The sequence below is a fragment of the Fusarium tjaetaba genome, assembly GCF_013396195.1.
Source record: "Fusarium tjaetaba strain NRRL 66243 chromosome Unknown NRRL66243_c0000022, whole genome shotgun sequence".
NCBI classification, from domain to species: Eukaryota; Fungi; Ascomycota; class Sordariomycetes; order Hypocreales; family Nectriaceae; genus Fusarium; species Fusarium tjaetaba.
Window position 1 is genome coordinate 19988 of NW_023501218.1, and position 14337 is coordinate 34324.

Consider the following 14337-nt stretch of genomic DNA (forward strand, 5'->3'; position numbering starts at 1 on the left):
AACACACACACAGATTGATACATATCCACGGCATCTCGGCATCGGACAGCGCCGAGCAAACGGAGCATGAGAACGTGGACAATCGGTTGCCGTATACCTTGGCCAGGAAACCAAGTGATACAAAACGAATAAGGCGGCTGCGAGTAGCCGAGACTATGGACGAATGGCAGCTGAGGGGACAGCTGTTGTTGGAAGATGAAAGGAGTGTTTGTGATCCAAAAGGGGGAAATGTAACAAGCCGTTCTGTGATTCCGTCCATCTGCTACTGTCTGTCTCTTTGGCTGAGAGCAGAACAGGGGCACACAACAACGTGGATCCTTTGTAGGATATGACAATAGCATTGCACAGAGAGAGAGAGAGAGAGTTTTAGTGGAGGGTATAGATGAGAGCAGTGCTTCTTTGGTATATCTAGAGCAAGGCTAGAAGCTTGAAGTGGTGCAACGAGCAGCAATAGCACACAGTCACCACAACATTGGGTTGTTTATATAACCATGACTTGACTGAACTCGGTGTTTGTTTGTTTAGTTTACTCTTTTCTCGAGGTCATTTCGAGTCTTCGATAGTCTCGACTCTTCCTGTTTTATCACTCTTCGATGCCTTAGGTGCCTAAGACTCAATTTATATAACGAGTAGGCCCATCTTATAGCTGGACCTGCCCAACAGGTGCAGCAGCCGACACAGATTGCACCTCCCCCTAGGAAGATAAAGCCTAGCTTCGACTTACTTACCTAGTTTCTCTACCTACTCAACTTGGGCATACCCAAACTTGGGCCATTCTCTTCTTCACATCCTCATCAACCTACACCATGCGTGTCATCCTCGCTTGGCTGCTCTTCGCTGCCGTCACAGCACAAAGCTACAACTACGGCGGCGTTGATATCGACTCCCTCACACGCAGACAAGACCCTGATGCACCGATCGTCGTCAAGGCTCTGCCTCAGACTCGCAATGGCACTACACCACTGAGGCTCGAGATACGACAGATGAAGGCCGACCGATACAAGTGGGACTTGTTCATACTCTCCATGAGCATGTTCCAGGATGTCAGTCAGGACGACCCTGCTTCGTGGTACAAGATCGCTGGTACGTGACACTGTCTCAAGCAAAACGTTGTGAGGATGCCTTACTGATACATTGCCTGTTCAGGGATTCACGGGGTTCCCTTCGAGGCATGGAATGGTGTTGAGGCCGCTCCAGGAGCAAACCAGTCTGGTTATTGCGCTCACAGTTCCGTTCTTTTCCCAGTGTGGCACCGGCCGTATCTAGCTCTCTTTGAGGTATGAGGAGACCTGTTATTCCTCGTGCTTCTGCTAACTAGATGGAACAGCAAGAGCTATATCGAATGGCCAATGTCATTGCCGGAATGTTTCCTAACGGGACCGATCGGCAAACATATATAGATGCTGCACGCGACTTCCGAATGCCGTATTGGGACTGGGCAATGCCTCCCCCTGAAGGAGAATCGCATTTTCCTGATGTATTCTGGAATGCGACCATCTCCCAATGGGGCCCTCGAGGTGTTCAGGAGATACGCAACCCTCTCTACTCGTACAGGTTTCATCCCAAGAACGCAACTGCTATGATTTGGAGTCCAGTGAGTGCCCCAACGTTGCAAGAGAACTCGCATTGACTGTCAACTAGCTGAGAGACTGGGACGAGACCAAGAGAGCCCCCAACGTATCTGAGAGTGAAACCGACCCGACATCTGACAACCCAAAGGTCAACGCTGCGCTACTATCGAGACTTCCAGAGATACAACGGCGCCTCTATGAGCTCTTGACTAGTTACAAGGACTTTAACAGCTTCGGGACCAAGGCATGGGGTGCTACGCAGAATTTGTCGACGGCAGACTCGATCGAATCTGTTCACGACATTATTCATACCGACGGCGGTCTCGGAGGACACATGACATATGTCCCTTTGTCTTCGTTCGATCCACTGTTCCTACTTCACCACGCCATGACAGATCGAGTAGTTGCCATATGGCAAGCTCTCAACCCGTACTCATGGGTCACTCCAATGCCGGCGGGAGAAAATAGCTTCACCACTCTCAAGGGGGAGATGCAAGACTCTCAGTCTCCATTGACTCCGTTCTTTGCGTCTGTTGACGGCACCTTCTGGAACTCGGACACAGCCAGGACAACAGAAGCTTTCGGATACACGTATACTGATACTGATCTCACGGGGAGACAGAAGGAAGATGTCCGACAAGAGTTACAAAAGAAGGTCAGCGAATGGTGGGGAGGTTCAGCTGCGGTTGGTCTTCAGGCGAGCACGGACGTTAAGATGGCAGGCGGAATCCCTTCGACAGACTACACGACCAAGTGGACTATCGCTGTGTTGGTAAATATGGGTGCATTTTCCGGTTCCTACACCATCTACTTCTACCTGGGACAGCCGCCCACTGACTGTGGTGAGCAAACGTCTCATTATGTCGGCGGTATCCCATTTGCTGGCAATCTCATGGCAAACCCATCAGACTCGGTGATTACAGCAGCACTGCCCATCGAATCTCGACTCAGAGAAAGAGTCGTATATGGAGACCTCCCCAGTCTCGGTTTCAAAGAGGTCGAGTATTATCTGCTGGAACGACAGAAGCTCCAGCTCTGTGTGATGGCCGACTTCAGAAGGGTTGTGGATCCAGCTGAGATCAGCGGACTACGTGTTGAAATTGTCAGTTCAAGTCACAAGGATGATCGAGATTCGTTCAAGATAGACACTTCTTAGATGAGTGTGTTGGGTTTTAGGCTGAAGAACAGGTAGAACGGGACATGTTTAGAAGAGGTATTGACAAGTCTTTGCTGAATTGAATTGAATTGAATTTACTGAGCTAGTCTTGTCTAGGAAACCTGTTCGTCAGTGCCGAGGCTGCTTGATGTCTTTGGAAGTTGGAGACTTGGAGTTGGTGGCTTTTACAGCACAGCACAGCACCAACCACATAGTCTAGTCCTCAGACTCAAACCAAGGTGCAAAAATTAACTGGAATATAGGCCTGCTAGGATATGCTAAACTCATCTCAAGCATTTTTGTCCCTTAGGACAGAGGTCACAAGTCTTCTGACCCCCAAAGGCTTGGTATTGTCTCTGATGCAACCTCGTCTCAGCTGCTATGTCATAAGAAAACGCCATAAGCATTATTTCGCCCTTGTCAAGCAGTATATAGCAACTCTCTACTCCTCCCACGATCATCTGTGATATTCAGATCCTCAAATATCACAACATGGCAGACTCACACATCCCATCCGTTCCTCCACCATGGACCCTCAAGGGCGACATCTACGCCTTCATATTCTGGACGTCTCCCTCGCAAGCCAAAGAAGGTCTTCCAGCCATGGCTTACTCTCCTCTTGAAGGACAATCTGGCTTTGCCAAAGACCAGAAAGCTCTTGGAGGTCTGAGTATGTTGCAGCTTATTCGGTACACGGACTCTCCAGTTGGACCCTACGATGAACTCATTCTCGCGCCGGGGACTTTTGGGTATGAGAAGGAGGATGAGAATGGGAGGAGAGTTAAAGGAAAAGGTGTCAAGATTACGCGGATTTATGTTTCTCAAAAACACACATGCTACAATGGTAGAAAGAGTACGCCTACTCTCGCGATATCTTCTCTCTTCCCCTACTAACAAAGGATAATCTAGACTGGAACGTCCCCAAACACCTCGCCAAGTTCGACTGGACTGACAACTCAAACGGCTCTACAACTGTCAAGGTATATCCTCACGATACTTTGCCCACGGACTCAGCTAGCTCTGAGTCAGCCTCACCGGATCCCACACCATTCTTCCAAGCCACCTTCAAGCCCATTCGCTATGCGCCCTCATTTCCCTTCCGAACTTCATGGATCAACTATTTGGGCTTCGACACCACCTTGGTCTTCCCTCCTCTCCCTGAAGGCTCTGGGAGTCAGGGCGAGCTGCCTGGTACTGACCAGTGGTGCTCTGTCGTTCCGCAACAGTCTACGTCCAAGTGTATGTTGGGCTGGTTTGACGTTGAGCAGCATCGGGATGAGGAGGGCAAATTGACGGGTGAGTTTGAGAACTTCTGGCCTGGTTGGTCCAAATGGCAGATTGGGATCAAGATGGAGAATTCTGTTATCGAGTTTGGTCACCCAGAGACATGGGAGCCGCCAAGGACGAGGCTATAAGCATCATGAAGAGTTTCACAGTTTGCTTATTTGGATCTGAAAGTCAACTTGGCCGTCAAGAAATCCCTGTTCGAGACCTATGCGCTAGGGAGAGTCATGCAGGTTACTATATACGTAAGTAAGCAAATGCCTCTTTACCAAAACACCGTCAACTCCTAGTGTTTGCGTGTCACACAAAAATAACAACCTCAACCCCGTCTCCAAACCAACAGGTTGCCTCCGTTGGCTCTCCGTACCCATATCCGTAGCCCATGTCTGTATAAGTACCCCAGTCTACGCAAGAAATACAGCTTTCTTGAGCAGCCCACTGCTCGCTCTTTCGATCAGTCCTTCAAACATCGCACATGTCCAACAAAGTCATACACTCAGCCCTTTAAAAGCTATTCGGTATCCTCAATATCCCCTCAATCGTCATAAGCTATCCATACAGGATAATAGCAGAGCCAAAGGCCTTTGTCAATAGATATAATTAGAACAAACACCAGTGATGACGCTGATCAATGGCTGCTTGCTTTTCGGGGATCGCCCCTGTGTCTCGCATCGGTTGAAGTATTTGGTTGCCAGGGCAATCGGAGTTGGTCCCATATTCATCGGTTAAGGCAGACGATCAACGTTTGTCCACCGTAGATGCGGGTAGCTCTGTAAGGGTAGCATATTGTCTGACATTCACTTGGTGACTTTATTCACTCAGTGTTTCCAGTTCCCCCCTTCTTGGCAACTACTTCTCGTGCATAAAATTCGACAAGCATAGTCGCATACGCTTCCAGATCTTCCACTGGAACGGCTAATCGAAAATCGTTGAGGAGCAAGAATTGGAGCTCGAGGTGGTTTAGTTCAACCAAAGGCAGACCACCAACCTATCGTGTCGTTAGTTTCATCTCAGCAAGAAAGGGGCAGCTGAGCATAGCTACATACCTTGGCATATCTTGAGTTGGTGTAGAAAACATCTGAGAAGAACTTGCTTGCACACGTCACACCAGAGATGATGAGACGGTGTATATTGAAACTGTCGACAACAAAGTATGTCGCCGCTGCAATGCCACTGTATTCAGTAGGGGTGGCAGCTCCCCTATGGCTGCTTGTCCGGCTTGGTCGAGTTGAGTCAGCCATTTCCTCATCGTCGTCATCTGCCAGGTCCGAGTCACTCTCGTCCACATCCATGCCCTCACCGCGCATAGGGGTGTCTTGAGGAGAAGTTGCATTTGGTTGCTGGGGCCGCGTTTGCCGCCGGTTCTCTTCATTCCTCGTGACCATATCATTGACACGTTCGGTCATACGATCGAAGTATACCAGCAAACTGAGGAAAACCTCGTAGGTAGTGGGGCAGTACTTGTGTATTCTCGAGAGGTAGCTGAGAATGGTGATAGCAGGGACATTCTTGCCGTGAAACGCGAGAACTGAATGGTTCAACGATGAGATCGAGTTGCCACTAGTGTCCCCGGACTGGTTGGCCTGTTGTTGATGAGCAACATTGCGCTGCATTGCATCGTGCTGCAAATCGTTGGTGGTCGTGATCTTTGTTAGTAACGCAGCAACCATCTCGATGATATCCCCTATGGGCATACCACTAATCTCATACTTCATCTGCTGAAGAGGCGGGTCATTGAGTATGCCGGATCCGCCATTGCCAGATAGCAGGTCGGCACTGGCCAGACTCTGAATATGCGCTAGGTCACGAATGTGTATGACAGTCTGTGTTGGCGTTTGCGACGATGCGCTGGAGGGAGGAAAAGACGGGTTGGGTATTTGGAAATCGTCGGATGCAGGAGATGGCTGTTGAGTAGAAGAGTTGTGAGAAGTTGGGCCGGGCTGGGAAGCTTGACCTAGGGGACCAGAGTCCCTCGCGTCAGATGCCATAGACGGACTCTTTGCATCATCGGCATAAGCAGGGCCGGTGGCAGCAGCGGGCGATGAGGACGGAGGCGGGGAGGGGAAGCGCGAGGCTCCGCCAGTGGCCGACACGTGGGCGGTTTCGTGACCCGCAGGCACTGGAGTAGAAGTTGACTCTGAAGCCGATGCAGATGCAGGCGCGTGCGACCACGTCGCAGAGCTGTGGTTGCCGCTGAAGTCGGCGAGTTCTGCTGTACGCTGCGCTCGCGGGGTAGTGGAGCGTCGTGATCGGCTGGCGGATCGATAAGAAGAGGAAGAGTCGTGTGAGTGATGGTGTTGAAGGGAGGGGTTGGCAATCATGGTATGAGGATATGAGGTGTCTGAGATAAGGTCGCCGATCACAGCGGCCATAACATCGCTATCGAACAGACTTTCGTGGGTGAATGAAGCGAAAGTTATTATTAAGAGAAACGGAGGGGTATCGTTGTTGTCGCTGGTCTCGCAGAGGAAAGTGAAATCGTAAACGGCGAGTTAAACTGCGGGACAAAATAAAAACAAACTATTAGTCGTCAATATCGCACAAAACAATATCGTATAGGATAAATATCGCTTCTTGGGGATTTCAAGCTGTGGGAAAAGATTGAAGCAATGCAGAATGGAGGCGATGACGATGTCAGAAGCCAAGACAAGTTGAGGAAATCGAAAAGAATCAAGCAAATGGAGGGGACAACATGCAGTAGAGGAGGGGAGAGGATCGGGCCGGTGGAGACTCCTAAGAACCAGAACCAGAACCAAGACAAGGACAAGCCCAACAGTGGATGCTGGAGGCTTTTTGGAGGCTGAGTGAGCAGTCAATGGAGCCAGAATGAGGGGACTCCCGGTCAGCCTGACTGACTAGCAACTGGCGTCGTCCAGTGGGTGCCCAGGCGTTCAACAGCCTGCTAATGAGTGGTCCTCACAGCGCACCAGAGCAAAGCACCCGCCCCTCGTGGGTGAGCCAGCGGGTACCGAGTGGTGGTCGAGGCGGCTGGTCGACCGGATGGTGGGGTGAAGGCCGATTCATTCTCCCCGACAAAATCTCGGAACCAGCTCAGTGGTGCATCTCCCTGGTCTGATTGGTGCATCTTGTTGCAGCAATTCAGGGTTCTGAGTGTTTTTTGGTTCACCTTTCCCCTTTGCTTGCAATCTTTTCTTTTCTGGATAATTCGAGGGTGTCCCAGTGCAATCCACGGCTACTTTAACTGTCCTCTGGAGCCCATCTAAAGAATGTATTCCTGTTGGGTGGGGGTTGAGGTGTGATTCGTCGTTGATCATATCCTGTCAAGAGGATGCGCAAAGGATATGCCCATGGCTTTTCGTCATTCGAGACAAGAAATGTGCGGATTTGCATGGCATAGCCTGATATTCCATTGGCAATTGTTCAAATGACGAGAACGGCGGGATGACCATCGCGTTGCCACCTGCAGTGTCGTTGAAACCAGTGGAGGTCCAACGATATGTCCGATATGTCGGCCATGGCAAGTGTAGTGGCGTTTGTGAATTCGCATCCGTCTTGAAAGCACAGGCCGACGACGTCACCACCCCCTGCCACCATATTGTGCAGCGTGCAGCCATCCAGAAGTTGAGGGTGGGTGGCTGACTCGGTCCCTGAGACTGTTCACCAGGCGCCCTCGTGTTTGCGACAATTTTCCTCCGTGGTCGGGTTTCACTCAGGTTTGGCAAACTGAATTCGACGCTCATGTATTGATGAAGGGTGACGATGTGTGGTACACAAGGAAATAATAGGTGGTAAGGCAAACATGAAACTGGGCACATGAAACACATCAAGATGAAGCAAACATATGGCGCACTTACCGAAGGCTATGCAGATAAAAGCAGATTTCGTTCGAACCAGATAAAGCCAGTCGCAAGCGTGTATGGGTGTAATGATATAAAAGGAGCTACCGTGCGAATTGATTCAGGGTGATACTCGAAGAGCCTCTTTGGATTCGGAGTAGGTTGAAGTTAAGTCAAGTTAAGAGTGACAAGCACCAAAGGATAGAAAGCGATTGGTTGTCTTAGGTAATGTTGAAACGTGATTCCAAGACTGGAGCGTCTTCCGGAGGAGGCGACGGACACGGCGAGGAGCGGCCACCGGAGCGGAGCGCGTTAGCTGAGGATAAGTCCAGAGCTTTGGTCGATCGATACCTCCTAAAAGAAATGATGCGAGTCGGCTGCCGCTCAAGGGTTATCAAGCTCGAACGTGGGAGTGCGTCTTCTAGGTGTTCGGATGCAGAATACTAGAAGCAGTTCATCTCACCACGTTAGGTTTCGTTATGATAATTAGGCCGATAGACAGATACCGCTAGGATATAGCGGGCAATAAATCGCTGTAAGCTCCGAGTCCAGCACAGACGACACGCAAGCGAGCACTGAAGTTTCGATAAACACAGCTATAAAATTTTTGGTTCAAGCCCCATCTACTGCAGGGGGAAGGGCGACAGCGAATCGAATGACACGGCTTTGGGGTATGATTTGGCTCGGTCGACCAAAATAGCTTGGCCTAGAGGCTTTGGTACTCTTCCGGTCCGTTCGCTGGGGCTGGTCTGGATCTGAATCTAGCGTAGGGGTCTCTCCAGGTCAGGCGATGGACCTGTTGGAATGGCTCGAGCTCGCTGTATAGTGGAGTTGAGATGGAGACGAGTTGACCAACAACTCGATATATGATATTCACGTCTCGAGGTACGTAAGGCTTAGTGAACAGTTATGTTAAAAAAAGAAGGAAAAGGAAAATCAACAATAACGTGGGGACAACGATATGCGTAAGGTAGTCGGTGGAGAAGAGGAAAGGAGAGAAGTTATCTTTAATATCTCTTGGCGAGTAGTGAAGCGATCAGAAAGTTGTTGAGTCGACTCTGAATCAGGGAAAGAATCCATCAAGGCGCTTCCTTCCTCCTTGACCCCGATGCCTCGCTTCTACTTATCTGTCCCAACCAAAGATCCGAAGGAAGGAGTCTTCCACTCATTAGGACCATACCTTCCTAAACAAATACTAGTGATTGTAGATCAGGGGTTTTGACAACGACATGACAGGCTTTGTTAGCCAATACCTTATCCAGATATGTACAAAACAATGACATCGTGCTCTATATTTCATCCTTTCTCTTTTCCATGCCAGACTCAAGAACTGTCATTGTATGTATCTTGTCAGTCTGAAGTGGTCCTCCACATTTCCAGAAACAGCCCAGAGCCAAGGATCGACGCACGTGGGTGTGATCACTCCTCTTTAATAAGAAACAAACAAGTGATGTGATATTCCCAACAAGAGCCAAACTCTTCGAAGAACGGGCTCTGTAACTCAACTCGGAAATACAAAAACCAGTGTAGTTGCGTAGAGTTGTCATGCATGAAGGCTTAAACACGATAACTTAAAAGGCAATACGTACATGAGTGTGATCTTCAGTCTTTAACCGAGTATTGGCAGTTTCAACTCGATTTATCAGGCGTATGGTCAGAAGAGGAATAGTCATGTTTCTTTATACAGTAGATGTCCTACTCAGTATGTAACCAAATATTGTATCCCTAAGCTCAAGTCAAAGACAAGTAGTCCAGAAGCCTACGAAGTCTATCCCAAGGTTATTTGAGTATTTTTGTCAGATGAGGTCGTAGTTTTCTTGCCTCCCCTTGACTAACAATGTATCAGTAAATGCTCAGCATCCAAGTCATCATTTCAACCTGATTAACACCACAGCCATAAGCTTGATACAACTCCAACTCGGCGTTCGGTAAGTTATTGACCGAAGGTACGTAGTTACGAGTTGATAAGCCCTCTCAAACTGAGTGGACAACCAAGATGATGAATACCGGTTATCTGCAGGTTGACCGTTTCAACTATACAAATCCGTCATCAACACGAGAACTCACCACCTTCATCACGCAGCATCCCTCTACCATCCTGGAACTTTCACGAAAACAAAACTTGATATAGGGTTCTCCTGCGTCTTTTTCCGTTGGCAAGGGTCCACACCGGATATATACAAAGGGCCACCGACATCGGGTGCAACCTCCTTGGGGCTGCAGTCTCACGATTGAGTCTTATGCAGGAGAGCGAATTTACAATCCCTGATCACTTGGGAAAGGCTCCTTGTAGTAGTGATCTTCTCTCACTTTCATGGATGTACACGTGCCCTATCTTCGTCAATTAACATCTCTGCCTATTATTGCTGGCTGATATAAATCATAAGATGGTTCAAAGTTCACCGCTCAGGTATACAATAAGATTGAAGACAGAGTCAGTAGAGTAAAGCACGGGCATCTTATGCAGTCGCCTTGAGCCAAAGAGCATTTGCCGTTCAAGCACATGGCAAGTGTTCAGCTGAAATAGCGACTCCCGCATCACCAGGTACTTACCACACAAGTCTCGTGAGTCCCTCATTTGTCGCCCTGAGTCCACTCTGCTGCAAGTCTTGATACACCAATTTCGATCATCACTGGAAGCCTCATTCTAGAAGAAGCGGTGAACAATCTAAGGTAGATAGCCGCCACCACTTATCTATGTCCGCCTTGCTTTGGAAAGCGACTCATTTGGGCTGTTTCGAATTGATTTGCACCGTCATGTAGGCTCGTATTCCAGTAGCTTGTAACCAAGCAATGTTACCCCACGTTATCAACCTAATCGCAGCTTCACATGTTGCGGGGATTGGACTTGGATCGCGGCCCGATGCATATCCCGTTCCGCTCCCATATTGGATCCTGATTTGTTTCCTAATGAGGTCGGTAGATGTATTGGTTTTCTTGTTCCCATTATCTAGTGTACAGCGCTTCCAGCATCTATCGTTGGCTGTTCTCTGAAGAGTTTGACCATATGCTCTTCGTTCTTTACCTTGGCATCAGCTAGGGGTGACCATGGAAGGCCTCTCCCCCTTTCGCACACCCTTTGTCATGACGGGTTTCATAGTAGCGCTGCTCATGCTAAGTCGTTTCTCCTTTCCTCACTTTGTCCTGTTCACTAAGGACGATTACTCGTGCCGCACGGCGTAGTCGGTATCAGGGAGATACAAGTGTCGGTCCGCACCGTCCTTGGTGAGGACGACCATACGAATGACACCACCAGAGCTACCGTCCCACTTGATGGCCTCCCTCAAGGCTCCCTTGACGAAGTTGACTGCATCATCCTTCTCCATGCCCTCTCGCCAGTTGGCATCACAGTAACCGTAGATGTAGGTCGATCCTGAACCGCCGATAGCATAAGATTGCTTGTGAAGGGAACCGCCCAGGGGAATAGAGTAAACTTGGCCACCGAATCGCTCATCCCAACCAGCAATGATGAGACCAGCCCTGTAAATGATATTAGTATCAGTTTCGATTTGACTTGAAATGGGGTTAGCGGAACGTACGACAGTCGGTCCTTGTTGGCGTAGCAGATCTCCTGGAAGATTGACGCAGCAGTCTGTGTCATGGGGGGCTTTCCATTGGTCATGGCAAAGAGCCCGAGCTGGTATTGAACAATGTCGGCAACAGCCTGTGTGTCGGCAGCTGAACCAGATCGGCAGCACCAGATAGTGTCGTGTACTCTCGTCAACTTGTCTGTCACTCGGTTTGCGATGTAGGCACCGGTCGTTGTTCGCGAATCCGCACCTAAGAATAATTGTTACTATATGCACTTCCATCGGGCCATGAGATGCCTACCAAGAATAACACCGTCCTTGAAAGTAACCGCCATACTATGATATGTTAGGTTATGTCGTTTGCATCACTAGGGAAGCACGTACATCGAGGTTCCCAGGCTTTGAACATGTTAGCAAGCTGCGCTTAATGACAGGAGGTACCATTCAATACTTACTTGACCTCTCCCTTCTTCAGGCGATCCATATCAACATGGATACCATCTGGTGATATCTGTAAGCTTCCATATCGACAGGGCCAAGCTATGACGAAAGAGTTCCAACGCACCCTCGTTCAATACTCCAGCGTTGCCGAACTCCATTATGACAATTTAGTGGTGTTTTCGTGAAGGTTCAAATGTATTGGCAGATCGATCGTTTCAGAGTTGTGTTTTGTAATGGTCCGTGGTCGTTGCTCGCTGCTCGAGGAAGGCTGGAGCTCAAGTGAAGCTCAAGGCAGCTCTGAACGCGCAGCCGCGCGAACAGCCAGCTATTAGGTCATGTGATAGTTCACGTGACCCCTCATTTGTATGAAGATGGGGATTGACTCTAACAGCACTCCGTTCTTGATGCATGTATTAGTATGATCTTATGGAACTTTTTATTGTTTTCCGTGTGTTTATTTGTCTGTTTCGTCGCTTATGATAGTTACGCGTGCAGGAGTCTGGAGGAATTGTGGTATATCAAGCATGAACAAGCTGGACCAGCCAAAGCTAGCACATACGTGGTCCTCCCTCTGAAATACTTGTACATTAATGTGGATTTTTATGTTCTAGCTCTTCAATGCTTGTGCAGCTCTTGATCCGGCCCCTGGGCCTGGGCAGCTGCTGTGGTTTCTGCACCACCCTCCTTCTTGTCCTTATCACCACAGCCACAGTCGTAGAAGTCGCCAATATTTTCGCAGTCAAAGAGAGGCTTGTGCACCCTCTCGTTGACAATGTTGTGGGCGAAGCACAGCCATCCAGCCGCTGCGTTGCGGCTGCTGGTCTGTGGCGGATACTGGGCAAGAAGCTTTTGGAAATGCGCCGCACACTGGCCGCAAGGATAGAGTCGGGCGAATAGGTGCATGAAGGTCTCGAGGGCCATGCGATCGTCCTTGGTCGGCTTATCAGGGAATCGTGCCATCATCGTATGGAGAAACTTCCACGTCGCGTGGCCAAGTTCAGCCCTGTGAAGCCGTGTTAGTGGTGCTTTTGCTCGTGAAAGGGAAGTCTATCAACATACTTCAACGTCGCGTTCTCGAGCTTAGGCGCAATAGAGTTGCCATCGAGGAGACCAGCAGGCAGAGCGCCAAGGTCAGCAGCGAACTCAGATCGAGGGGCGTCTTTCAGGGGCAGTTCAACATCATTTTGGTATTTAGGAAGAATACTGCGCGAGGGTCCGGAGAAGAAATAGGATAAGGTAAAGAAGACTCCAAGGACCAGAATAAAGGTCAGCGTTAAATGCTGTCGACGAGCCATGACTAAGTGGTGAAGTTAAAAGAGTGAGATAGAGGTTAATCCTCCAAAGGCTTGAGTTGATGGCTCATGATAGTAGATAAATTCCAGCAGGGACCTCTATCGAACGAGCTTCTGGGCGCAACTAGCCAGTTACAGCAAGAGACCCTGGGAGTCCTGAAGCAGCGGGGGGTCACCCAGAATAAAGTGGCATGAGTGGTTGGTGGGGCCGGCCGTCGCCGGGACGGACCCGTTGAGATCGGTGGATCCGGAGAGCATACGATCACGAGTATTAACGTTCAACTACATGTATAAAGTTGCTTCACGATTAAAGGATAGAAGCAAGTTGATGAATTCTTGCTTTGGACACGATAAGGAAACAAAGGGCATGAATTTATAGTTATCTATCTCTATACAATATTCATCATGTCATACAGAGTCAAGCTAGGAAGATTGAAGGAATGGACGTGGTAGACCGTGGAGGCCAGTATAAAGACCTCGGATACTCACCTCCTTCCTCATAAAATACAAGGTCAAACATATGGAACATATAAGATCAGCCGGCTGAAAACTTCATATTCTCTAGTGCTGCGTGTTGAAGACTTGATTCCATTATCACTGCACCTACCCTATATGCATAGTAGAATCCGGATCGATGGTATCGATCTAACTATAACATTAGAGATAAGCGAGTATTCTTTACCGCTTCATAGTAAGAGTGAAAGATACTCATAAACATAATATGGTATATATATATCATCATCTATGTGTGATTCTACCTGGATATGTATCGACCGCTTGAAAACTATAAGGGCTGAAACATTTCAACCATAACACAATTGCGTACCACGATGAAACACATGAACACAAGGGAAAAAACCATATCATGCGAGCCCATACATTCAGGAAGATAGATATACAAACTGCAAACAGCAAAATGCAAGAGTAACATGCCTAGCTTGAGGACATCCACCATACGAGACTAGGAACAATTATGGTATGACACGAGAGAGATGACATTCAAGTTGACTAGGTATATGCTATTAACAGTCCGAGAGTGCTAAGCGAGTTCTGTCAGGTAGCATCATGTCTATGAGTCCTTCATCCAAATTGTTAGACCTTTTAGCATCAAGATCGTAAACAACAACTCAAGGGAAGACACAGAAAATGACCAGTCACTAGATGACTGAATCAAGGAAGTCATAAAAAGAAACTTCACTAGAAAGACATACTAAAATTGGTATTATCATCAACCCATGAGCAAAGTAACCTGCCATGCGATATGAC

General features: G+C 48.6%; 5 protein-coding genes across 5 annotated transcripts; 2 read left to right on the forward strand and 3 right to left on the reverse strand.

Moving 5' to 3' along the window:
* Positions 1-806: 806 nt before the first annotated feature.
* Positions 807-2727, forward strand: FTJAE_984 (tyrosinase precursor (monophenol monooxygenase); the record flags this gene model as incomplete). The annotated part of the gene is made up of 4 exons (XM_037356801.1): positions 807-1083; positions 1147-1277; positions 1328-1594; positions 1642-2727. 4 exons carry the CDS (start codon positions 807-809, stop codon positions 2725-2727), a joined length of 1761 nt encoding a protein of 586 aa, XP_037211851.1.
* A 492-nt stretch (positions 2728-3219) lies between these two features.
* FTJAE_985 (uncharacterized protein) lies at positions 3220-4142 on the forward strand (the record flags this gene model as incomplete). Its single annotated transcript, XM_037356812.1, has 2 exons — positions 3220-3522; positions 3576-4142. 2 exons carry the CDS (start codon positions 3220-3222, stop codon positions 4140-4142), a joined length of 870 nt encoding a protein of 289 aa, XP_037211852.1.
* Positions 4143-4825: 683 nt separating this feature from the next.
* FTJAE_986 (PHO85 cyclin-6) lies at positions 4826-6332 on the reverse strand (the record flags this gene model as incomplete). Its single annotated transcript, XM_037356823.1, has 2 exons — positions 4826-4999; positions 5058-6332. 2 exons carry the CDS (start codon positions 6330-6332, stop codon positions 4826-4828), a joined length of 1449 nt encoding a protein of 482 aa, XP_037211853.1.
* A 4637-nt stretch (positions 6333-10969) lies between these two features.
* FTJAE_987 (PRE3-20S proteasome subunit (beta1)) lies at positions 10970-11937 on the reverse strand (the record flags this gene model as incomplete). Its single annotated transcript, XM_037356834.1, has 6 exons — positions 10970-11288; positions 11348-11588; positions 11640-11674; positions 11723-11737; positions 11794-11839; positions 11904-11937. 6 exons carry the CDS (start codon positions 11935-11937, stop codon positions 10970-10972), a joined length of 690 nt encoding a protein of 229 aa, XP_037211854.1.
* A 457-nt stretch (positions 11938-12394) lies between these two features.
* FTJAE_988 (Erv1p) lies at positions 12395-13074 on the reverse strand (the record flags this gene model as incomplete). The annotated part of the gene is made up of 2 exons (XM_037356845.1): positions 12395-12782; positions 12839-13074. 2 exons carry the CDS (start codon positions 13072-13074, stop codon positions 12395-12397), a joined length of 624 nt encoding a protein of 207 aa, XP_037211855.1.
* Positions 13075-14337: the final 1263 nt, after the last annotated feature.